General features: G+C 46.3%; 1 protein-coding gene across 3 annotated transcripts in view; it reads right to left on the minus strand.

The window, feature by feature from the left end:
* Positions 1-26,269, minus strand: part of LOC140730726 (ribosome-binding protein 1-like) — a 155,005-nt gene that overhangs the window by 37,087 nt on the left and 91,649 nt on the right. For 2 of the 3 annotated variants that reach the window (XM_073051547.1, XM_073051544.1), the window contains exons 9-16: positions 25,625-25,812; positions 19,349-19,386; positions 19,047-19,137; positions 14,821-14,913; positions 12,558-12,650; positions 11,910-11,984; positions 3,272-3,361; positions 3,089-3,181 (exon numbers count right to left, since the gene is read on the minus strand). In XM_073051547.1, coding sequence (XP_072907648.1) covers positions 3,089-3,181; positions 3,272-3,361; positions 11,910-11,984; positions 12,558-12,650; positions 14,821-14,913; positions 19,047-19,137; positions 19,349-19,386; positions 25,625-25,812 — 761 coding nt within the window. The remainder of the gene's footprint in view (positions 1-3,088; positions 3,182-3,271; positions 3,362-11,909; positions 11,985-12,557; positions 12,651-14,820; positions 14,914-19,046; positions 19,138-19,348; positions 19,387-25,624; positions 25,813-26,269) is intronic. The other variant, XM_073051545.1, reaches the window with a different exon arrangement.

The following is a 26,269-nucleotide window of genomic DNA, read 5'->3' on the forward strand; positions in this document are numbered from 1 at the left end:
AAAAACTCACTCTTGGAACTTGGAGTAACTCTCCATATACGTACAAATCGACATCTGTGCAGATTTTACAACTGAAGGGGAAGAGGTTTGTGTGGAGAATAAGCGGGCTTCTTAGATCATGAGCCTCTATTCTCTCCTCCCTCTTCCCCTGGATTCCCTTCGGCCCATCTGTGCCATACAGGTTACTTCAATGTCAATGGACAAGTCCATATAGCCAAATCAGGGCAAGCAGCCACTCTAGGGCTACCTGCTGGGTTTACTCATTGAGTCAGACTTCTCTGAACTCTCTAGAGGGAGATCCATGAGCACCTTCACACCTCAGTCTTTCATTTCAGAGCAAAGGACTGGAGACTTTTCTATTAGCTGTAAATTCTATTCTTTAAAGATAACTGGGTCCCCTCATCATTTGAGTTCCAACCCCACTTCTCCATCTTTGCCCTTTCCCCAGCACCGTCTTAGATAATTCTTCTCCCACATCCTCATTAGTCTGTCTGCCAGAAGTAACCCACTTCACCTCCAGGGTGAAGAAGTACCCTTCAAAACCCCTTTGTGCTTCTCCTTCTTTATATCAGTACTTAAAACCATATCAGTACTTAAAACCATATCTTTAACCAAGCTTTAGGTTGCCAGTCCTAATCTATGAGGCTCTGTGCCAAATTCTGTTTGATATTGCTCCAGTGCAAATATTTCACTGCATGGGCAGGGGATTGCCATATTTATAGCAAACGGTCGATTATCAAGGATGAGGTCTCAGGGTACTTGGAGGCCCATGATAAAATAGGCCGTAGTCAGCATGGTTTCCTCCAGGGAAAAGTCTTGCCTGACAAGTCTATTGGAATTCTTTGAAGAAATAACAAGCAGGATAGACAAATGAGAATTTGTTGATGTTGTGTACTTGGATTTTTTGAAATCCTTTGACAAGGTGCTGCACATGAGGCTGCTTAACAAGCTAAGAGCCCACAGAATTACAGGAAAGATTCTAGCATGGACAAAGTAGGAGGCAAAGAGTGGGAGTAAAGGGAGACTTTTCTGGTTGCCTGCCGGTGACTAGTGGTGTTTCACAGGAGTCTATGTTGGGCTCAATTCTTTTTACGTTATCCGTCAATGATTTGGATAATGGAATTGTGGGTTTTGTTCCAAAGGTTGCAGACGTTATGAAGGTAGGTGGAGGGGCAGGTAGTTTTGATGAAGTACAGAGGTTACAGAAGGACTTAGACAAATTAGAAGTAAGGGCAAAGAAATGGCAGATGGAATACAGCATCGGAAAGTGCATAATCATGCACTTTGGTAGAAGAAACGAAAGGGTTGAAAACACAAAAAAACTGAGGCAGAAAGAGACTTGAGTCCTTGTGCAGGATTCTCTTAAAGGATAACTTGCAGGTTGAGTCTGTGGTAAGGAAGGCAAATGCAATGTTAGCATTCATTCAAGAGGACTAGAATATAAAAGCAAAAATGTAATGTTGAGACTTTATAAAGCACTGGTGAGGCCTCACTTGGGAGTATTGTGAGCAGTTTTGGGCCCCTTATCTTAGAAAGGATGTGCTGAAACTAGAGAGAGTTCAAAGAAAATTATGGCTCTTGGCCTATATTCACTAGAATTCAGAAGAATGAGGGTGACCTCATTGAAATCTGTCGAATGGTGAAAGGCTTTGATGGAGTGGATGTGGAGAGGATGTTTCTTAGGATGGGAGAGTCTAAGACCAGAGGACACATAGAAGGGCATCCTTTTAGAATGAAAATGAGGAGGAATTTCTTAAGCCAGAGAGCGGTGAATCTGTGGAATTCTTTGCCACAGGCTTTATGTATATTTAAGGCAGAGGTTGATAGATTCTTGATGAGTCAGGGCATGAAGGGATGCGGGGAAGAGAAGGCAGGAGATTGGGGCGGAGAGGAAAATTGGATCAGCCATGATGAAATGACAAGCAGACTCAATGGGCCAAATGGCCCAATACTGCTCCTCAATCAAATGGTCTTATGGTCACTTATAAGGTGTGAAGGAACAGTTCCGGGCTGGGGAATGGTCCTGAGGCAAGATTGGTAAAAGGATGAAGAAAATACCGATGCCTTACAGGAGCCAACACACCCATATTCTCTGAATCACCGAGGTGCAGGCTACATGCCCACTTCTCCTGAGCCATGGATGACACTCAACGTGAACCTCATCTAAAGATTTTTTTAAAAAGACCTGGACCTATCCTTCCAAGGCACTTTACAAAACACAGATGCCCTGGCACTTTGCAGTAAAGGGGCATTGCTGGATGAGAGAAGAGACACACAGCATGGAGCACTGTGTACACTGATGAGACAAAAGGGGAGGTTGCATGATACTGACACACCACAATCCAATACCCCGAAGGGCACTCATCAATATCTAAATCACAGCTTGATGGGTTTCACTTCCTGAATCATACCCTGGTAAGGAGACAAATTTATGAGAGGGGGTAAAAAAAAAGAGAAAAATTTGAGGTGTGAAGGGTTTGGTTGGAATGTATAGAACCATGTGACACCCATCAGGTTGACGTAGGCAATCTCACAACATACACCAATGATATTAAATACGATTCTGATTCTGAATGGCTTTCAACTTCCGTTCATACAGTCGTGGAAACCAGCAGATGTGTGGGGGTGGTGACTTCCAATGACGTTGCCTATAATTCACACCTTGTCAAAACTAAAGTGATCCCTGCCCAGGTAAAGAGAGAGTCAGAGACAATTTTAAGTAAAGGTTTACAAGAGCAGATTATTTGCACAGTGAAGTGTACCGCCTGTGTCACATCAAATCAGCGAGGATTGATCTGTGGGCAAACTGCAAATGCTGCCGTGTTACGGCACCAATATAACACGTCCTCAACTTGTTAACCCTAACTATAAGTTGCTGGAACGTGGGAGGAAACCCAAGCAGTCATGAGGAAAGCATACTAACTGTTTACAGGCAGTGTAGGCAATGAACCCCAGTCAGTGATTGCACTAACCACTGTGCTCCCGTGCTGTCCCACACACCGGAGCCAGAACTCTTAGTCTGTTCCATGAGAGGGCGCTCTCATCTATTTCAAACTGCGCAGAGCTGGACCGTTCCACAAGCACTCACCTGCCGAAGTTGTGTTTCAGACTCCGCTACCTTTGCTTTCCACACGTGCTCCTCCTCTTCTACGCTCTTCTGAAGGTCCCTCAGCATCCCCTCCTGCAAAGCCAAGCAGAGGAAAGAGGGGTTGAGAAGTGCAGTCCCTGGATCGCGGCCAAGCCTGGGGGAAGGAGAACTGAACACACTCACTGTCTCGGCGAGAACCGTCCTGTACTGCTCACAGTCTGCTTGTAAAGTGCTTTGGGCTTCTTCTGCTTCTTGTAATTTAAGTACTAAGTCCTGAAAAAAAACAAAAATGAAAGCCCAGTGACATTTCTGATGATAAAAAAGTCCTTCGTTCTTGTTCAGTAATTTCAAGACAAAACACTCCAGAGTGTCTCCCAGCCAATAATGCACCTTCTAAAGTACAAGTAACACTGAAAGAAAAACCATTTGTGCACAGTAAGCAGCAATCAGGCAATGACAGTTAACCAGTTTGTAACTGCAGTGAGGTATCTAATAAAGTGGCCACCGTACGTTCACAGTCTTCTGCTGCTGGAGCCCATCTGCTTCAACGTTTGACGCGTTGTGCGTTCAGAGATGCTCTTCTGCACACCACTGTTGTAACGCATAGTATTTGAGTTACTGTCACCTTCCTGTCAGTTTGAACCAGCCTGGCCATTCTCCTCTGACCTCTCTCATTAACAAGGCATTTTCAGCCATGGATGTTTTTGGTTATCGCACCTGTAATCTCTAGGGACAGCTGCACATGACAATCCCAGCAGATCAACAGTTTCTGAGACACTTAAACCACCCCCTCTCGCACCACCAATCATTCCACGGTCAAAGACACTTGAGTCACATTTCTTCCCCATTCTGATGTTTGGCCTGAACAACAACTGAACCTCTTGACCATGTCTGTATGCTTTCATGCATCGAGTTGCTGGACATGATTGGCTGATGAAATGTTGCATTAATGAGGTGTACAGGTGTATCTAATAAAGTGGCCAATGAGAGTATATTGGACAAAATACCAGGAGATGCATCGTGCCACAACACTCAATGACAGTATGAGTGGGAAGAAGGGCTATGATTCAGGTGTGGGTCGAATGGACGAAGCTGCCAACATAAAAATTAAAGATGAGCTTTATTTGTCAGATGTCCATTGAAACATGCAGTGAAACGTGTTATTTGAGTCAATGGCCAACACAGCCTGAGGATGTGCTGGGGGCACCAACACAACTTGCCCACGAGTCAGTAACCAGTACATTTTGGAAGGTGGGAGGAAACCAAAGCACTCACTTGTGTAAAGGGGGAATGTACAAATTCCTTACAGACAGCAGTGGGAACTGAACACTGATCGCTGGCACTGTAAAGTGTTATGCTAGCCACTATGCTACCATGCCGTCCAGCTCAGCACAAACTAGATGGGCTGAAGGACCTGTTTCTGTACTGTTGTACTCTATGCTGCAAAGCTGAAATTTAAAAAATGCCGATGAGGTCGGACATCATCTGCGGAGTGATAAAGAAGTTAATGTTTCAGTCAGCAACTACATCAGATGAAAGGTTATCCATATCATACACCAACTTTATTCCTCTCTCCATAGCTACTGCCTGACCTGGATTTTCTGTTTTTTTTATTTCAGATTCAGTTTATTTGTCATTTAGGAACCACAAATGCAATGCAGTTAAAAAATGAGACAATGTTCCTCCAGAATGATATCACAAAAGCATATGACAAAACAGACTACACCAAAAAATCCACATAACGTTTGGCAATCCCCAATCCAGAGTCCGGAGAGGCTGCTGTGTATTAATATCACGCTACCGTCTTAGCGCGTTCCCCGGAAAGGAGCTCCAAATCTACCAGACAAAACAAGACCAAAAACTAAAGCTACAAGACCTGCACAAACCACATAGTTACAACATATAGTTACAACAGTGCAAACAATAGCATAATTGATAAAAAAAAAACAGGCCATGGGCACAGTAAAAATAGTCCAAAGATGTTAAAAGACTATAAGTTCAAAAGAAATCACCACACAGTTTCCACAAGTCCCCAGGGTCCCGACAGACTCGCCATCCCACGCTGGCAGCAGAAGGGAATACCCCCGCTATAAACTTCCACGGTGCTGCCCGACTCAGCCTCGCAGACACAGCACACACTGAAAGCGACCTGACTGCAGCGGGCTCCAAGTCCGTCGAACCTCTGAGCCGACGACCATTCCCTCCAGCACAGCTTCTCCGAGCACCATCCTCTGCCAAGCATATTAAGACGGCCCCGCCAACAGACATCGGCAATGCGACCCCGAGGACTGGGGGCCTGTTCTTTCCAGCAGAGTCCCGGACCTCACAGCAGCAGGAGCAACGAAGAAGGTCTTCCTGGAGATTTCCCGATGTTCCTCCATGCTCCCACGTCCGTTTTCAATCGATTATGATTGCGCACGGCACCCCACTTCACAAATAACAGATAATCAGCTCTGGAGTGGCCGCTGCAAGCTGCGTCGTGCCACCATCTTGGATTTCACTGGGAGAATTAACCAACTGTTCTGCAAAATGGTGCTACAGGTTCATTCACATCCACGTGAGAGTGCAGAGAGAAGGAGAGCACTCCCTCAGTACCACACGGACGTCTCAGCCTAGCTTCTGCTGGCGCTCGGATCCTATCCACACTTCAGAGAGAAGAGTGCTAGCACTGGGTGAAGGGTGGGGGAGGTCAGCGGTAAACAACCTACAGGAAAGGCAGGTGGTGAGGGGCAGACTACTGAGAGAAAAATGGAAAGGAAAATAAATATTATTAACAGGACGATAAATTTTTGTAACAAACCTCTGATCATAATTGGAACTGGGAGGCGATTTAACTTGTGGTGGAGCGGTGACAGCAGAGCACAAAACTACCAGTAGAGTTAGAGTATGGAAGTGGGCCATTTGGCCCATCATGTTTACTCTTACCACTGGACACCCATCTGTATTAATCCCATCTTCCAGCAACTGGCTAGTAGCCATCTATGCTGAGGTGAATCTAGTGCTCGTATGGATACTGAAATACTGTCAGTGACTCTGCATTCACCGCTCTCTCAGGCAGCGATCAGAATCAGGTTTGATATCACTCGCATATCTCATGAAATTTGTTGCTTTGTGGCTGCTGTGCATTGCCATACATAATAATTAAAGAAACAATAAATTACAAAAGGATATATATATATTAAGTACAAAAAAAAAGGTAGTGTTCATGGATTCATTGTCCATTTAGAAATCTGATGGTGGTCAGGAAGGAGCTGTTCCTTCAGGCTCCTGTACCCATCACTCATTCTCTTGACAAAGGTTCTCCCTCTAACATCCTTTGGATCTATTGTCTCTTACACTAAATCTACATTCAATGGCTACTTCAATGGGTGCACCTACTCACCAGCGCAAATATCTAATCAGCCGATTGTGTGGCAGCAACACAATACACAAAAGCATGCAGACACGGTCAAGAGGTTCGGTTGTTTTTCAGACCAAACTTCAGAATGGGGAAAATTATGTGATCCAAGTGATTTTCACCGTGGAATAACTATTGGTGCCAGATGGGGTGGTTTGAGTATCTCAGAAACTGATGATTTCCTGCGACTGTCACACACACCAGTCTCTAGAGTTTACAGAGAATGGTACAACAAACAAAAAACATCCAGTGCATGGCAGCTCTCTGGGTGAAAACGCCTTGTTAATGAGAGAGGTCAGAGGAGAATGGCCAGTCTGGTTCAAGCTGATGGGAAGGTGACAGTAACTCAAATAACCACGTGTTACAACAGCGGTGTGCAGAAGAGCATCTCTGAAAGGATAACACGTCAAATCCTGAAGTGGATGGGCTACAGTAGCGGAAGACCACAAACATACACTCAGTGGTGTGATGTGTGATGAGCAAACCAGGCGGAGATGGGGTCCAGAGTTGACCCCCCTGTGAACTATGCTGCTAACGAGAGGGGGGGGGGGGGGGAGGCATCCTACACAGAGGAGAGAGAGAGACACGTAATTTAGTATTATGGCTTCTTCACTGATTATTTACCTTTGCTACAAGGACACTCTTCTTTGCTCGTTAACATTCTTGCTGAGACAGCAAGGAGTGGCCCAGTTTGATGGACATGGACAGTTGATGGATGGCTGGTACCCCATCAGGGGAGATAAAAAGCAAGTCTGCTCAGACACAGGCAGACTCACCACAGCACACTGGAAGAGCATTGTGCACCCACAGGAAGATGGGGGTTTGGTGGATCGATTCGGGGGAATCGATCAGAGGCTCACAGTGTGTGAAGGCAGACCGGTGGGGGCTTGTGTGTGTGACCACCCTCGCCTGGGTGACAGGCTCATCACTGAAGAACGGTCTGGCCGGGAATGGAGGGGTCACAGTCGGTGACCACAACAGAACAAGAGGACAACGGAAGGTTTGCCTGCTGCAACTGCTCATATCTCTCTCTCTCTCTCTCTCTCTCTCTCTCTCTCTCTCTCTCTCTCTCTCTCTCTCTCTCTCTCTCTCTCTCTCTCTCTCTCTCGCTCTCTCGCTCTCTCGCTCTCTCGCTCTCTCGCTCTCTCGCTCTCTCTCTCTCTCGCTCTCTCGCTCTCTCGCTCTCTCGCTCTCTCGCTCGCTCTCTCTCTCCCTCCAAAGGTACCACAACAACTACCTCGACTTAAACTGAACTGAACTCTACATCATCTTAAGACTATTCATTTACCCCTAGACTTTGAAAGAGCTTGGTTTTGATTTATATTTCCACACTTCTGTATATATCATTGCTAACCTGTTTTATATGTCTATTTGCATTTTATTGTACTGTATTACTAGTTTACTAATAAACACTTTTAGTTACAGTAATACCAGACTCCACCATATCATTCCATTTCTGCTGGTTTGGTAACCCCGTCACGGGCTACATGACAGTGGCCACTGTATTAGGTACAGGAGGTAGCTAATAAAATTTCCGCTGAGTGTTCATCCTTTAGTTTTATCGAGGCTGGCTGGCAAACACCGATACTAACTGTGTGCTGTGTTCGTGAGATGCCATCTCTTCGACAAGGAATGCCACCATTTGCTCCAGGTCAGGCTGCTGAGGAAAGTTGCTCCACATTTGCCCAGTTAGTACACTGACTGCCTTCATCCTGAGATAACTGAAGGCTTCTGCTGCTATTCCTGGGACTCCCCCTGGGAACTGTAAGCCATCAGCATCCACAGAAACCAGGCAAGGGCAATGGCCTGACTGGTCTGGATAGCCATCAGACACGAACCAATCATGAAACACATGGGCGCTGCAAAAATCAGCTTCTTCTGAATTCATCACTGGCAAGACCAGCACTTGTTTCCCATTGCTGGGTGGTGGTGGTGAGCTGTCTCCTTCAACTGCTGCAGTCCTTCTGATGGGGGTGCGCTCAACAGGGCTGTTGGGGAGGGTGTTTGTGAATACAGGCCATAAGCACGAAGGACCAGGGATATATTTCCAAGTTAGGATGCTGTGCAACTTGGACATGCTGGTTACTTTCAGGTAGCAGAAGTTGTGCATTCGAGGGGTTCTGGTGGAGGAGGCTAGGTGAGTATCTGCAGTGCATGTTGTGCATTGTACACTCTGGGCACTGCTCGGGAAGAGATTAAGACGTAGGATCAGAATCGGGCCATTCAGCCCGTCGATTCTGTTCCATCCTGGTGATTGATTATCTCTCAACCCCATTCTCCTGCCTTCTCCCCATAGCCTTTGATACCCTTACTAAGCTCGAACCCATCAACCCCCTCTTTAAATATACCCAATGACTTGGCTTCCATGGCCATCTGTGGCAATGAACTCCATTGCCCTCTGGCTAAAGAAATTCCTCCTCGCTCCGTTCTGCAGGAATGTCCTTCTATTTTGAGTCTGCGCCCTCTGGTCCAAGACTCTCCCACTATCAGAAACATCCACTCCACGTTCACTCTATCTGGGCCTTGTGATATCAGATAGGTTTCAATGAGAAACCCCCCCTGGGTGGTGGATGGGGTACTAATCAAGTGCCCCGCTGAGAGCTGAATGGTGTTGATCTCTTTGAGAGTTGTCCGAGCTCAGCACCAGAACTGAGCAGAGCGGATGGTGGAAAGGCTTTGAGCCGTCAAACAAAAAAGTGATTTACAGTAGTGTGCAAAAGTCATAGGTACATATATATAGCCCGGATGCCTGTTGACGTGGAGTGAACAGTGAGTTTGTAAAGCTGGTGGGAGCAAACGATGGTGGAAATGCTGCAGGTGGAGCACTGTGGGGAGGGGTGTGGGACAGATGATAAAGAAAGGGTGCTGGGGCAGGGTGACATGGGTGCAGACACACCCAGCCTTGAGATACCAAGCAAGGTCATTTGATTCCAAACAATTGATTTACTGATCATTACAGAATGTCCCTCTGGTGCTTTCCACTCCCTCCCCTCTCCTTTTCCCAACAATGATTCCTCTCTCCCTGCTCCCTTCCCACTCTCAGTTCACAATGGAGACTCGTATCAGAATCAGGCTTATCATCACTCACGTCATGAAATTAGTTTTTTTTGCGGCAGCAGTACAGTGCAATACACAAAAACTACTGCAATGCCATAGGTACCCTAGGTATACGAGGGGTGATTGATATGTTTGTGTCCTAAGGTAGAAGGAGTCAATTCTAGAAAACCTAGCACATTTATTTTTTCAACATAGTTCCCTCCTACATTTACACATTTAAATTGACTCCCTCTACCTTAGGACACAAACATATCAATCACCTCATATATAATGTGCCTAAAACTTTGGAACAGTACTGTATTTCACCAGATGTCCTGCAGCCTCTGACTTGGACTTGTAACCACAACTGTCACAGATCAGTAGACAGGGCAAGTCCAGAAACAATTTAAATACAAAAGCCAACACGAGGAAATCTGCAGATGCTGGAAATTCAAACAACACACACAAAATGCTGGTAGAACACAGCAGGCCAGGCAGCATCTATAGGGAGAAGCGCTGTCGACGTTTCGGGCCGAGACCCTTCGTCAGGACTAACCGAAAGGAAAGATAGTAAGAGATTTGAAAGTAGTGGGGGGAGGGGGAAATGCGAAATGATAGAAGACCAGAGGGGGTGGAATGCAGCTAAAAGCTGGAAAGGTGATTGGCGAAAGTGATACAGAGCTGGAGAAGGGAAAGGATCATGGGACGGGAGGCCTCAGGAGAAAGAAAGTTGGGGGGAGCACCACAGGGAGATGGAGAACAGGCAAACAACTAAATATGTCAGGGGTGGGATAAGAAGGGGAGGAGGGGCATTAACGTAAGTTAGAGAAGTCAATGTTCATGCCATCAGGTTGGAGGCTACCCAGCCGGTATATAAGGTGTTGTTCCTCCACCCTGAGTGCGGATTCATCTTGACAGTAGAGGAGGCCATGGATAGACATATCAGAATGGGAATGGGACATGTAATTAAAATGTGTGGCCACTGGGTGATCCTACTTTTTCTGACGGACCGAGCGTAGGTGTTCAGCGAAACGGTCTACCAGTCTGCATCGGGTCTCACCTATAAAAGGCCACACCGGGAGCACTGGACGCAGTATACCACACCAGCCGACTCACAGGTGAAGTGTCGCCTCACTTGGAAGGACTGTCTGGGGCCCTGAATGGCGGTGACGGAGGAAGTGTAAGGGCAGGTGTAGCACTTGTTCCGTTTATAAGGATAAGTGCCAGGAGGGAGATTGGTGGGAAGGGATGGGGGGGACGAGTGGACAAGGGAGTCGCATAGGGAGCGATCCCTGCGAAAAGCAGAAAGGGGGGGGGGAAGGGAAAAATGTGTTTGGTAGTGGGATCCCGTTGGAGGTGGCTGAAGTTACGGAGAATTATACGTTGGACCCGGAGGCTGGTGGCTGGTAGGTGAGGACAAGGGGAACCCTATCCCAAGTGGGGTGGCGGGTAGATGGGGTGAGGGCAGATATGCGGGAAATGGGAGAGATGTGTTTGAGAGCAGAGTTGATGGTGGAAGAAGGGAAGCCCCTTTCTTTAAAAAAGGAAGACATCTCCTTCGTCCTAGAATGAAAAGCCTCATCCTGAGAGCAGATGCGGCGGAGATGGAGGAATTGTGAGAAGGGGATAGGCATTTTTGCAAGAGACAGGGTGGGAAGAGGAATAGTCCAGGTAGCTGTGAGAGTCTGTAGGCTTATAGTAGATATCAGTAGATAGGCCGTCCCGACGCAGACTGGGAGACCGTTTCTCTAAACACCTACGCTCGGTCCGCCAGAAAAAGCAGGATCTCCCAGTGGCCACACATTTTAATTCCACGTCCCATTCCCATTCTGATATGTCTATCCATGGCCTCCTCTACTGTCAAAATGAATCCAAACTCAGGTTGGAGGAACAACACGTTATAAACCGGCTGGGTAGCCTCCAACCTGATGGCATGAACATTGACTTCTCTAACTTCCGTTAATGCCCCTCCTCCCCTTCTTATCCCATCCCTGACATATTTAGTTGTTTGCCTGTTCTCCATCTCCCTCTGGTGCTCCCCCCCTCCTACTTTCTTTCTCCTGAGGCCTCCCGTCCCATGATCCTTTCCCTTCTCCAGCTCTGTATCACTTTCACCAAACACCTTTCCAGCTCTTAGCTTCATCCCACCCCCTCCTGTCTACTCCTATCATTTCACATTTCTCCCTCCCCCCTCTACTTTCAAGTCTCTTACTATCTTTCCTTTCGGTTAGTCCTGACAAAGGGTCTCGGTCCGAAACGTTGACAGTGCTTCTCCCTATAGATGCTGCCTGGCCTGCTGTGTTCCACCAGCATTCTGTGTGTAAATACAAAAGCCAACAGGTCACCATAATCTCATGCAGAACTATTGAACTTGTGCTGTTTACTCACTGAGGGATCTGTGGACTTCTGGTTCAGGGACTCCTGGGCCTTCTGTCTGAACTCTTGCAGCCATTCACTGTAGAGCTGAAAGCCAAGGTATGATTGTCAGTGTGCACTTCCAACTACTAAACAACGTGGAATCACAGAAGCAGACAGTTTAAACGAGACCCTTCAGCCTATTGTGCCAATCCTAGCCCCTTGAGTGGACCAAATAATCAGTTTCACTTTTTACACTGTTTCTGCAAAAGATATTTTATCCAATTTCCTTTTAAGAATTTTGCCACCCTTCTTGTGGACATTATAATTTACAGTGTCATTTTCTTCTTTTCTACAAATTCAGTCCGTAAATGCCTTTTCTTTCCCTGAGGAATCCCACGGTCAAGGCTAAATACAGGCAGGGGATTTAGAAAAAACAGGTCATCATCGACAAAATCCAAGAATGCATCTTCACTTAGAATGCAGGACAACGGGAGAAGGGTGGGGGTTCATGTTTTGTAAAATAACAATTCTGATTGTTTTCTAGGAACACAACCACTCTGTAATGCGGGGAGCTGCCCATAATAGGAAACCCTCTTCAGGGAGCCAGGCAGCAGTCACTCAGCACACATTCCCAGTACCTAAATCACGATTTTTCCCCCTCCCCCTGCCATTTCCTACCTGTTGTGAAGGCACTGATACCTCTGGGAAGAGCCCTTGCAGTATCTCTTTGGTTTGTTGGTGGACCATCTGCAGTTGCTGTTCTGCCTCTTCCTAAAGGAAAATACACACACAGATCGATTCAGTCCCACACCGAGAGGGGATTCTGCAATCATTGCAATCGGGGCCCATTCAGTCGGGACAGCACTCCCACCGCCCACTGTGGGAGGGAAGAAGTGATCAGACAGCTGAGATGATTGATAATTGGCCAAGAGTGTTTCCCCCGTCTGTCTCCGTTTCCCAGGTTGCTGGAGATTTTGGAATATTGGTAACCCAAACTACCAGGAAAATCAACATCACCAAGTTAGATTCTGGAATTAATTGCTCATCTACCCCTCCCCCCCCCAATTAATGATGTTTCTATTACTTATTTTAAGGACCTGGCCATTACTGATATTTATAGTGTACTCTTTGAGATGGTGGAGCTGGCGAACCATTCACTTGAACCTCTGCAGCCCATCCACAGAGTAGGGAGCCCTAGGATCTAGCCCGGTGGGGAAGAAGCAGTGCAGATATGCTGAATGGTCTCTTTACTAGGTACACCCCTAAACCTGCTCGTTAATGCAAATATCTTATCAGCCAATCATGTGGCAGCAACTCAATGCATAAAAGCATGCTGACATGGTCAAGAGGTTCTGTTGTTCAGACCAAACATCAGAGTGGGGAAGAAATGTGATCCAAGTGACTTTGACCGTGAAATAATTGCTGGTGCCAGATGGGGTGGTTTCTCAGAAACTGATGGTCTCCTGTTTTTTTTTAAAAATAAACACACAAGAATCTCTAGTGTTTAGAGAGAATGGTGCAAAAAAAAATGAAAATAAGACATCCAGTTCTGTGGGCGAAAACACCTTGTTAATGAGAGGTCAGAGGAGAACAGTCAGACTGTTTCAAGCTGACAGGAAGGTGACAGCAACTCAAATGGGGATCCATTACCACAGTGGTGTGCAGAAGAGCATCTCTGAATGCACAACACGTTGAACCTTGATGTGGATGGGCTGCAGCAGCAGAAGACCACGAACATACACTCAGTGGCCACTTTAACAGGTGCAGGGGGTACCCAAGGTTGCAGGGAGAAGGCAGGAGAATGGGGCTGAAAGCAGTAATAAATCAGCCATGATGGAAAGATCATCAACTGGCAAAATGTCTCATGGTCTGATGGTGTAAATCAGGGGTAGCCAACCTGAGGCTGAGGCGCACGGAACATTGCTTAAAGGTACTGGTCCATAGCATTAAAAAGTTGGAAATGTTGGGAAGTGTAAGAGAAGAGGGGGGTGTGTGGGGCTGAGGCGGATACCACCAACCCACACCTGGAGACATCTCCTGCAGACAATGTCAAAAGCAATTCCTAGAGTTGGTGAGGAAACAAAATGCAAAGACAATCCTTCGGTGGTTTTCGAGGTATAGGCGTCAGGGCGATAAGTGCAGCCAGGCCTGAAGATGTCAACATCTCCATCAATGGGTTAGCTACACTGCAGTGACCAGGAACTGAAATCTTAGCGCATTACTTCAGAGGCCCAAACTAGCCAGGTGAAGTTCTGGTGAACTAGTTTGGCAAACGACAACATTCCAATATCCACAACTATCAGCAGAACATCAGGCAAGTAATCGCTCTGCGTCCCTCGTTGCACTTTTGTTGGATGCAGTCACATGGTCAGAGTCTTAGAGTCATGGAGCACTACAGCACAGAAACAGGCCCTTTGGCCCATCTACTCTTATTCTGCCTGGCCCCATAGCCCTTTATACTCCTCCCATCCACATTTCTCCTAAATGTTGAAATTGAACTCACACCCGCACCACTTCCACTGGCAGCTTGTTCCACGCTCCCGTCACCCTGAGTGAAGTTCCCTCTCACGTCCCCCTTAAACATTTCCCCTTTCACCCTTGACCTACAACCTCTAGCTCACCCTCGGGGAGCCTGCCTGCCCTATCTATACCCCTCATCATTTTGTATAGCTGGTGAAATCAAGAGCCAGACCCAATCGGTGGCTGTGGGTGTCTCCTGGCATCGTGTGAGAAAGCTATAGCCAATGCTCGGGTGTCCCTCGAATGGATGGCCTGAAATGGGTAGTATCCAGCTGGAAGATGTACCCTACCGCTCGCCACTGTAAGTCTGAGAGAGCCACTGATTGCTGGGTATACAACAGGACAGCCCTGGGTCTTAAAGACCTTTGCTAAACAACACGCAAGCCCCGATTGCCCACCGTTGCCCCACGCAGTGTACCACCTTTATTTGCTTAGCCGCGCAGAGTTTCTCCCCACACATTTTTTCGGTTGATGCCAAAGCCTCCATGGCCTTCCAGTTTTTCTCCCGGAGCTCCTATTTGGAAACAATTTTTAATGACAAACCGTGCAAGCTCCCCAAGGCACACTCCAACTGTTCATGCCTCTGAGCCACCCAGAGCTCCGAGGTCATGTCACACACACACACACACACACACACACACACACACACACACACACACACACACACACACACACACACACACACACACACACACACACACACACACACACACACACACACACACACACACACACACACACAATCTTGTGAATGAATCCCTCCCTCAAAGAACAAGGATACAAGCGTGAGGTCACCACACTGATTGAGAAATGAATGTTGGCTAGAGAGCTGGGATTTCATGTGATCTTTTTACTCATGGGGTGGGGGAGGCATTGGCTGTAGGTGCCCCAGCCTTCCCATGCCGTACTTTTTACAGAGATCCCATGTTCATGAGGCTGAAGCAGGATTCAAACCCACAACCTCGGATCCAGAAGCAAATGTGCTCACACTTAGCCTGGATATTACGCACAGAGGGCTGAGGCGATACGTGTGACCAAGGCTAGAATTTGGCCAGGGCACGGAAATGTACAACTCCGTCCCCAGCAGCTGAACTATCAAGCAATGTTGTTACCGTCCCTCAGAGCTATGTGGGAAGCATCTAGGTTTACAGTCAGCTGACACTAAAGGAGGCCATTTGGCCCATTATGCCTGTGCTAGCTCTCTGAAGAGATTCCCTAGTAGTCCCTCTTCCCCCGATCTCACAACAAGGCCCTATAATCAACTGCATTTCGGGAAATCATTCACTCTTTTGGTAACCAGTGAGAAAGTACTCCCTTACACCAGGTCACAGTTCCAATTCTCAACTCTGCTACCAGTGGAAAAAAGTTCCTCCTCATTCACTCTGTCAAGAGCTCTCAGTACTTTGAGCAGTTACTCAATCTCCCCTTCACTCTCTATACTCTAACAATACCATTTTTCATTCTGACAGCGCAATATAAAAGTGAATAACGCCCTACCACTCATGAGATTATGGCTGATCTATTATCACAGCACCACTAACTCCATATTCCTCAATATCCAAAAACCTACTGACCCCTGCCTCAAGTCAGAGCCTCACAGCCCTTGAGGGTGGAGAACTCTCTGGATCTGCTACCCCCTGGATGAGAGGGTGACTCCCCAGCCAGGGGGCATCAGCCTCAAATCCACCTTCACACACTGCATGTTTCGCAACTCTCTCGGCTGCCTGAGAGCATTGTGGTCTGTGAAGGAGAGAGGGTTGAAGCAGATCAGTCTTGGCTTCCTAGGTGCAAACAGGACAAAACAAGCTCTACAGTGCACTGAGTCCATGGCAACCATCAAGCTCTCACTTACCCCATCTTACCTTCCTCACATTCCCACTCACCTACAGGCTCAGGGCCTTATCACTGGGAGCTGCAGCACTCTGGGGTAACCCAAGACAACATGGTTGGGGGGGGGGGGAGCGTACAGTTGGATGGGAATAGAGACAACAGGAAATATCTATCAAGGTGTCAGACAGCCCATAATGCACAAAAGATGCTGAGCGAGAAGAAACAGCTATGCTTCACATTATAACAATGCATTTAAACATTGAATGGTAGGGACCTCTGCTTGACCAAACTGGAGATCTCTACCCAAACTCTACTCCCTACCACTCCACCTCTACTTGCTAATCTACAGATCTCTACCCAACCTCCACTCCCTACCACTCCACCTCTACTTGCTAATCTACAGATCTCTACCCAACCTCCACTCCCTACCACTCCACCTCTACTTGCTAATCTACAGATCTCTACCCAACCTCCACTCCCTACCACTCCACCTCTGCTTGACCAATCTCCACTCTCTCCCATGCCACGCTGCTTGACCAATCTGGAGATCTCTACCCAGCCTCCACTCCCTACCACTCCACCTCTACTTGCTAAACTACAGATCTCTACCCAACCTCCACTCCCTACCACTCCACCTCTGCTTGACCAATCTCCACTCCCTCCCATGCCACCTCTGCTTGACTAATCTGGAGATCTCTACCCAACTTCCACTCCCTACCACTCCACCTCTACTTGCTAATCTACAGATCTCTACCCAACCTCCACTCCCTACCACTCCACCTCTACTTGCTAATCTACAGATCTCTACCCAACCTCCACTCCCTACCACTCCACCTCTGCTTGACTAATCTGGAGATCTCTACCCAACCTCCACTCCCTACCACTCCACCTCTACTTGCTAATCTACAGATCTCTATCCAAACCTCCACTCCCTACCACACTACCCTACTTGCCAATCTGGAGATCCACATACAATATTACTCGATCCCCATTCTTCTCAGACAATTTATGTGGGCAATTAAAATCCATTCGATTACTCTGGAGAAGCAGTTCTAATTCCAGAGAAACAATTAATGCTACAGATCAAAGACCCTTCATCAGAACTGAAGAGTTGGCTGTTTCTCCATCCACAGATGCTGCTTGGCCTGCTGAGTGTTTCTAGCATTTTCTGAACACAGGAGTTTCTGCAGATGCTGATAATCCAGAGTAACACACACACACAAACTGCTGGAGGATCTCAGTAGGTCAGGCAGCATCTATGGAGGGGAATAACCAGTTGACATTTCAGACCCAAATCCTTCATTGTGACTGGAGAGGAAGGGTGAAGAGTTTGCAGCTGGTTTGGATTTCAGTTCTATTTCTAATTTGCTCATGCAAATGTAGGACTCCAAAGAATGAAGAGGAAGTGGTTAACCCTTCGTAATCTTGAAGCTTACAAAATCAACAAGTTCCATAAAATAAAATTAACAGGAAACTAAGATACTAACTGATCAGGAGAGTGCTTTCTTCCACCATACTGATTACACAGCCTCATCGTGTGTCTATATTTCATCCTCCTGCACCAGTGTCTGAGTTCCTCGCTTCCAAAGTTCTGCGTGTGGCCATCTCATACTTACATACCCTCATTGTGGAATCTGTAACAACTCAGAACAGTTTCCAGAACTCCACCCCTTTAAAGTCCTGGATATGTTTAAAAACTTACATCTTAATGTTTTGTTTGCGGCAACAAACATCATCATCCTGCCCAACGTTTCCTCAGGGTTGCATCCGTTCAATTTCCACATAAGACACAGAACATCCAGTGAATGGAGTCAGAGCAGGGAACACAGTTCTACTGCCCCTCCCTCCTTGAAGCCAGGTCTCATTTCCCCACTTACTTTGCTTGCCTCCTAATAACATTCTTGATAATATCAAACCAACCTTCAGCTCAAAAGCATCTTATTGTTACATATTAACTGGCCTGTGTCATCTGAGAAACTCAACAATAAGATATGCTAACATAATTCAAATTTTAAAAAACCCATAAAGTTTAAACTACAACTCCTTAGAAGACCAGAAGACAAGTACCTCCCCTAACTGATAAGCAAACCATCTCCCTTTTACAGCTCTCTAATTTGACTAAGGTTGGTCTCTGCCTCACTCTAAACATCTGAAGTAGGTTAATCTTCATTCATACCCTCATCTACCAATATTGGTTCTCATTTTCAACCTCAAATTAACCAATGTTCAACCTTGCCCAATATAGAACCTTGGATTGTAACAGTCCTTCTTTGTGGAAAAATGATTCCAAGTCTCCTCCCAAAACCTATGGCTCTAATTCTAACATCTTAATAATACTGTGAATTCCACACCAGAAGATCTCCCACAGCTCCTGCATCTTTCCCTCATTAGTTACACCATTTCCTAGGAGGAAATATCTGCAAGGAATGCCAGAGAAATCTCTAGGACGTTATCCCCCACAACTGCTAAAGAGAATGGTTACCTGTAATGCATTACCAACGACAGTAACTGAAGTGAGAACGTGCACCTTGTGGGTCTGCACACCCAGTGTGAAACTTCATCCAGCACGAGGACCAATGAGCTATAGAGGCGCTCTGCACCAGAGCCCTCTGACCTCTGCCGAGATTTCCCCAAGGCTAATTCCTGCACCGAGAGGGCAAGTCCAAGCCATAGTCACCGGAACAGGAATGGGGCTGCCTTGTGGTCAGAATGAGCTGCAGCTCATCAGGGAGTTCTCTACCCCGTCAATTATTTGGAGTCTGCAGATAAACTCTTCCAGTGACCTGTGACCCAAAGCACTGGCAGTAACAGACTTACGTTGTTTTTCTTTTTTTGCTGTTCAATGGTTTCTTTAAGCTGCAGCATATCCTGTTCCAGGCTAGAAATCTGAGCATCCTTATCCTTCACCCTAAAGACAGGAGGACAGGGATAAAAGCATCAGTATTCACGGAGGGCAGGCATATTCACACACACACACACACACACACACACACACACACACACACACACACACACACACACACACACACACACACACACACACACACACACACACACACACACAATCTATTTTTCTCCCCACCCCACAACACCACCCCAGATTCTGAATCAGTGCATACCTGCTCTCCAGCTGTTCTATTTCCTGCTGTTTGGCGTCCTGGAATGTTGAAAATAAATAAAGCAGGTTTCTGGTCAGTATTTTGTGCAGAACAGATTCCCTCCGTAACCCTAATTTCAACCCAAGGATAAATCTGAAAGTTGACACAATGCTTGGAAGAGTAAGTTTGAACACAGATCTCAAGTGGGAGGCAGATTCGACGACAGCATTGGAAGGCCAGCTGGATAATAGGCAAGAATTTGCAGGGCTGAGGTATGGAAATAGCTGGATTGTTCTCAGATAGAGTATCCACCATCTACAAGGCACAGTTCGGAAGTGTGATGGACGAGTTGAGCTCTGAAAACTCCCAAACAGATCGACACTATTCAGGTCTCAGCAGGCCATTTGATTAGTCTCCATCTGCCGCTCAGAACATTTATGGGGGGGGGGGGGGGGGGGGGAATTTCATTGAAATCTACGTAATATTGAAAGGCCTAGAAAGAATGGTCATGGAGAGGATGTTTCCAATTGTGGGAGAGTCTAGGACCAGAGGGCACAGCCACACATTACAAGGACTTCCCTTTAGAACACAGATGAGGAGGAATTCTAGCTAATGGAAGTGAATCTGTGGAATTCATTGTCACCGAAGGCCGTGGGGGCAAAGTCGTTGGGTATATTTAAACTGGAGGTTGATAAGTTCCTGATTAGTAAAGGTGCCAAAGGTTATGGGCAGAAGGCAGGAGAATGGGGTGAGAGGAGTAATAAATCAGCCAGAATGGAATAGCAGAGCATACTCAATGGGCTGAATGGCCTGGTTCTGCTCCTATGTTTTAGGGTCTTATGTAGGCAACAATTCCGATTTCATCAGAACCCAAGCCCGCAGCCCATGGAGCAGGACTCTCAGACCTACACAAATAGAGTGGATGTGGAGAGGATGCTTTCCTATTGGGGGAGGGGAGGGGTGATAGCCTAGGACCAGAGGACACAGCCACAGAACACACGAATGCCCCTTTAGAACAGAGATGAGGAGGAATTTCTTTAGCCCAAGTGTGGTGAGTCTGTGGAATCCATTGCCACGGTTGTGGAAGCCAAGTCATTGAGTATTTTTAAGTGGAGGTAGATAGTTTCTTGATTAGTAGGGATGCCGAAGGTTATGCTGAGAAGGCACAGAATGAGATTGAGAGGGGTAATAAATCAGCCATGACAGAATGGCGGAGCAGACTCAATGAGCCGAATGGCCTAATTTGCCCCCATGTCTTATGGTAGCATAGACTCCTTAACCTCCTTCTTAGCCATAATCATTCCGAGAATCAGAACTCAGTCGCCTGGATTACACTGCTGCTGCAGTCACTCCCCACAACAAATATTTCTCAACAGGTTAGGCAGCATCTGTTGAGGTAGAAACCAGCAGAAACGATTGAGGTTAATAATCTCCCATCAGTGCTGGGAAGACCATCAACACCATATTCTCAAAGACAAATGTAGACGGGCTATAAATGTTGGCTTTGCAAAGCATGTGGGGCGTGGCCAAGTGGTTAAGGCGTTGGAGTAGCGATCTGAAGGTCGTGAGTTGGAGCCCCAGCCAAGGCAGCGCGTTGTGTCCTTGAGCAAGGCACTTAACCACACATTGCTCCAAGTCCACCCAGCTGAAAATCGGTACTGGCAAAATGCTGGGGGTTAACCTCCTGATAGATTTGCGTCCTATCCGGGGTGGGGGGGGGGGGGGGTGTCTCAGTCGCTTCATGTCACAGAAACTGGCATGAGCACCAGCCTGATGAGCCAATAAGGCTCGGGATAGACTTTAACTTTAACTACTTTTGAAAAGCATGGCCAGATCCAAAGCAACAATTTATGAGAAGATTGGTTAGAGGGAAAGGGAAAGATGGGTCGATTGACAGTTAACAATCTTCTAAATAGGATGAGGAGCATTCTCACTTTCTAATTGGTCAGGTGAGATTGTGCATTATGAGGGCATCTGTGTCAGGCAGCTGTGAATGAAAAGCAGTTTAGTTGGAGAAGTTAGACCTGTTCTCCAGCCACATGTGGAGCAGTCACAGATATGGCCCAGGGCTGTGGAACATGCTCGGAGCATGTTCCTTGCCTGTTTTACCCCTGCTATCCTTGTCCTAGCTACTGAAAATGGGCAATTAGTGGCCCATTGCAATAGGATACCCAACAAGCACACAAAGCACAATTTCTCTCTCTTTAAGTGATGGACCATATCGTCTTGATCTTGCTTTACTCTTCAACTACTCCTATGTGCTAGCCTAGGAAGGCAGTCTAATGTTGTTCAATGAATACTTGTACATCAGCAGTGTTGATGTTAAACATCTGTGTTCACTGTGTTACTGTGTTCACCCCGGAAGACAAGCTAGATTCCCTTCGTCTGCCGCTGCAGGAGATATCAGGAACTGCTGCGTGCTTGCTCTTGCAGAAACATGGCTCCAGTAAACACCCCATGCACCATCAATTTTCAGGCCATGCCACTTAGGGACTAGTCTTAATATTATTTTGTGACTCTGTGCTATCATATCCACTGCATGTGTGCAGTGTGTAACTGTATGCACTGTGTTTCGCATCTCGGCCCTGGAGAAATGCTGTTTTGTTCAGCTGTATACATGGGTATGGTTGAAATGACAATTCAACTTGAACTTGCTGCTTGTCTGAAGCTGTATCTGGTGGAAAGCTGGAACAAGCAGGGAGGGAGAAGTAAAATGGCAGTATGTCTTTCGAGGAGAGGAATGGACTGAAGAATCCCTGGTACTGGGGAGCACTGAGTGGCTGCAGCATGTACCGAAAGGATTATAGAACACAGAGCGTTAAAGCCCTTTCAGTCCATGATTCTGTGGTGGCCATTTAACTTATTCCAAGATTAATCTAACCCTTTCCTCCTACATAGCCCTCCATTTTTCTAGCATCTGTGTGTCTACCCACAGGGCCAATAAAAAGTATTCACCACCCCCCCCCCCCCCCGAAGTTTTCATGTTTTATTGTTTTACAACATTGAATCACAGTGGATTTAATTTGGCTTTTTTGACACTGATCAACAAAAAAGGACTCTTTCATGTCAAATTGAAAACAAATCTCTACAAAGTGATCTAAATTAATTACAAATATAAAAAACAAAATAACTGATTGCACAAGTATTCACTCCCTTTAATATGACACACCAAATCATCATTGGTGTAGTCAATTCATTTTAGAAGTCATATAATTAGTTAAATGGAGGTCTTTTTTTTGGGAGACCTGTGTGCAGTCAAGGTGTTTCAAATGACTGTAGGAAAATACACCTGTATCTGGAAGGTCCAACTGCTGGTGAGTCAGTAACCCGGCAAAAACTACACCACGAAGGCAAAAGAACACTCCAAGCAACTCCACTAAAAGGTTATTGAAAAACACAAGTCAGGAGATGGATACAAGAAAATATTTAAGTCACAGAATATGTCATGTTATGTCAATCATCAAGAAATGGAAAGAATATGGTACAGCTGCAAGTCTGCCTAGAACAGGCTGTCCTCAAAAACTAAGTGACCGTGCAAGAAGGGGATTAATCAGAGAGGCCACCAAGAGACCTGTGACAACTCTGGAGGAGTTACAAGCTTCGGTGGCCCAGATGGGAGAGACTGTGCATACAACTGTTGTCCGCATGCTTCACCCATTGCCAGTCTCCCATAAAAGTGCACAGAGAAAGCCACTGTTGAAAAAAAAACTTACATGAATTCTCAGCTAGAGTTTGTCAGAAGGCATGTGGGAGACTCTGAAAAAGGTTCTATGGTCTGATGAAACCAAAATTGAGCTTTTTGGCCATCAGACTAAACGCTATGTTTGGCATAAGCCAAATACTGCACATCATCAAGAACACACCATCCTCACCATGAAGCATGGTGGTGGCTGCATCATGCTGTGGGGATGCTTCACTACAGCAGGCCCTGGAAGGCTTGTAAAGGTACAGGGTAAAACGAGTGCAACAAAATACAGGGAAATCCTGGAGGAAAATCTGATATAGTCTGCAAGAGAACTGCGACCTGCAAGATTTGTTTTCCAGCAAGACAATGACTGCAAGCATAAAACAGGACTGGCTTAAAAACATCAAAGTTAATGTCCTGGAGTGGCCAAGTCAGAGACCAAACCTCAATCAAATAGAGAATTTGTAGCTGGACTTTAAAAAGGCTGTTCACCCATGATCCCCATGCAATCTGACAGAGCTTGAACAGTTTTGTAAAGAAGAATGGGGAAAAATTACAATGTCCAGATGTGCAAAGCTGACAGAGACCAATCCACACACACTCGAGGCTGTAATTGCTGCCAAAGGTGCATCTACTGAATACTTGAAGGGAGTGAGTAATTATGCAATCAATTATCTTGTGTTGAGCAACTATAATAAATTTAGGCCAATTTGTAGAAATGTGTTTTCACTTCGACACAGAAAAGCTTCTTCTGTTGATCTATGTCAAAAAAGCAAAATTAAATCCACTGTGATTCAATGTTGTAAAACAATAAAACATGAAAACTTCCAAGAAGGGTGAATACATTTTATAGGCACTGTATATGTTGTATGTTCTTAAGGGGGAATGGAGAACAGGTTCATTTTTGTACGGTTGTCATCTATCATCACTGATTGGCAAACCTTTAAACAGCAAGTATACGTCACCAGACCACTAGCTGCCTATACTTAAAGACTATTGGTGAAACGCAGGGTAGCACAGTGGCCACTTCCTCAAGCTCTGGTGACCCCAGTGCGAACCGGATCACTCAGCTGGGCTTCAGCAAACTTACACTGGAGTCTAAGAATTGATAAAGGCTCCATTTACCCCCGCAGTGTTAGTGACATCAGACATTCAGTCTGGAGGAGAATTATCACTGTGAATACAGAACCATTTCTAAAAGCTAGCCAAGGGTGAGGGGCCAAATTACCTTCTGAGCTGCGAAAGTCCTTAAGGAATTCACAGAATCATAACGAGCTGTTTGGAAGTAACTTTTCACATAATGAAGGGAACCAATTTTGACCTTTAATATATCAATGTTCCTCTCAACCATTGCTGCAAACAGGAATATTTTATTTTATTTATTTATTTAGAGATACAGCACGGTAATAGTCCCTGCGCCACCCGATTAAACCCACAACTGTCACTGCCGCTGGAGTAGCATTACACACCGTGCTGCCCTCTGTCAAGACCTTCATTCGCATGGACTCACCAGACTTCACCATCTGCACCTACCAGGCCTCGATCAGTAACATTTGCACCTTAGAATCCATCTGGAGGCTAAAGCACAAAGCCCAGATGACACTCCTGAAGAGGCAGAGGGCGTGTTGCACAGAATTTGAAAGGAAAGCTAACCCAAAGTTTAGGTGGATGCGGAAGTTCCCAGGCTCTCCTCGCCAATCAGGCCAGTTGCTTCATCCAATAATTCCACCCTCTCCCATCCAAAATCATTCTGGTCCGGCTGGTCAGTATTCCGTTATCCTTTCTGAGAGATTGCTTTGTGAAAACTCACTGCCACCTTTTCCCACACCCTTCCCCCCATACATTTGAAAAGGTGCATACTTACAGGAAGGAGTTCACAACTTGATCCTTTGAACTCCCAATGCACATGGGCACGGCTGACCCACCAACTTAACTCTGTACAGGCCACACCCTCTCCATTCAAGTCTTTGAAACTTGTCCTGATGGACTTCAGAAATCACTTCCCAAAAGTCTCAGATGCAGAATAAGATTTGCCATCACAAAATTTGTATAAAAAGTGTAAATAAATAGACAGAATTTTTTTTTAATTCGCCTCACAGGTGACACAGCTTCAAAATTGCCTGTGTGATGATTTTCTAGGAACTCAAACTCCTGTAACACAGGGATCACCTGTATTTCCATCTGCCCAAGGATATCTTTCACTGTCCTCATACATCAAGAATCTAACCATCTCTTCTTTAAAAACATTCAGAGATCTGGCTTCCGCTGCCCCTTGAGGAATCCAAAGGCACAGCAAGCTTAGAGAAAGAGAGAGAAAAAACGCATCTCATCCTGGCCTCAAATAGATGACCCTCAATTTTAAACAGAGACTGATTCCAGATTCTCCCCACAAGAGGAAACATCCTCTCCCACATCCACACTGCCAAGACCTTCTCCAGGATCTCAGTCCTTTCTCATTCTACTGAAGCCCAGCAGACACGAGCCTAGCCTGCCTGTCCACCCTTCCACATGAAGACAGCCCGGCACTTCCACGTTGCTCTAAGTACCTTACAGTGGCATTCCCTTAGTTTAAAAATAAACCGAGACCTGCAAAAAATGTGGTGGACCCTAACCTGTATTTGCTGGTCTTTCTCCGTCTCCTTGCTCTGGTCAGCCTCGAGCAGAGCCTCTATGGACTGGATCCGCTCCTCCAGTTGTCCTTTCACAGAGTTGGCTTCTGTCAGCTGGGAATGCAGTTCCTCTACGTCCTTTGCTTTGGTCTTCAGCTCCGCCTCGGCCAACGCCATCTTAGCCTGAAGATCTACAGCCGGGTGGAGCAGGGAAAACAGAGTGTTAGCGCTTGTTGTCGCAGGTCAGGTACAAGATGCTTAAATCAGGCTCAGAGCCTGACAGAGAGCCCCATCCTGCGGTACAGGCCCCAGGTTCGAAAGTCCTGCCTTGTGCACTCTCCAATTCGCAGTTAGATGCAATAGGGAAAACTGGGATACTGTCTGTAAAGGAGGTCAAAATTATTTTCCACACTATCAGATCACTGAAGTGACTTCCATGAGCAGTTCTCCATCACTATCTCTGATAGTAGTGTCAGCAGCGACTCAGTGCAGCCCTCTCGCAGCACTGCTCCGGCCTGGAGCGTGGGGGTTCAAATCCCACTGGACTCTCTGCCACGCAATCCAAGCCTACGCTACCGTACAGTGCTGAGAGAGGGCTGCACTCTCTCTCTCTCCAAAGAGGACCGGTCTGCTCTTTCTAGTACTTAC

This window comes from Hemitrygon akajei, chromosome 7 (assembly GCF_048418815.1).
Source record: "Hemitrygon akajei chromosome 7, sHemAka1.3, whole genome shotgun sequence".
In the NCBI taxonomy this organism is placed as follows: domain Eukaryota; kingdom Metazoa; phylum Chordata; class Chondrichthyes; order Myliobatiformes; family Dasyatidae; genus Hemitrygon; species Hemitrygon akajei.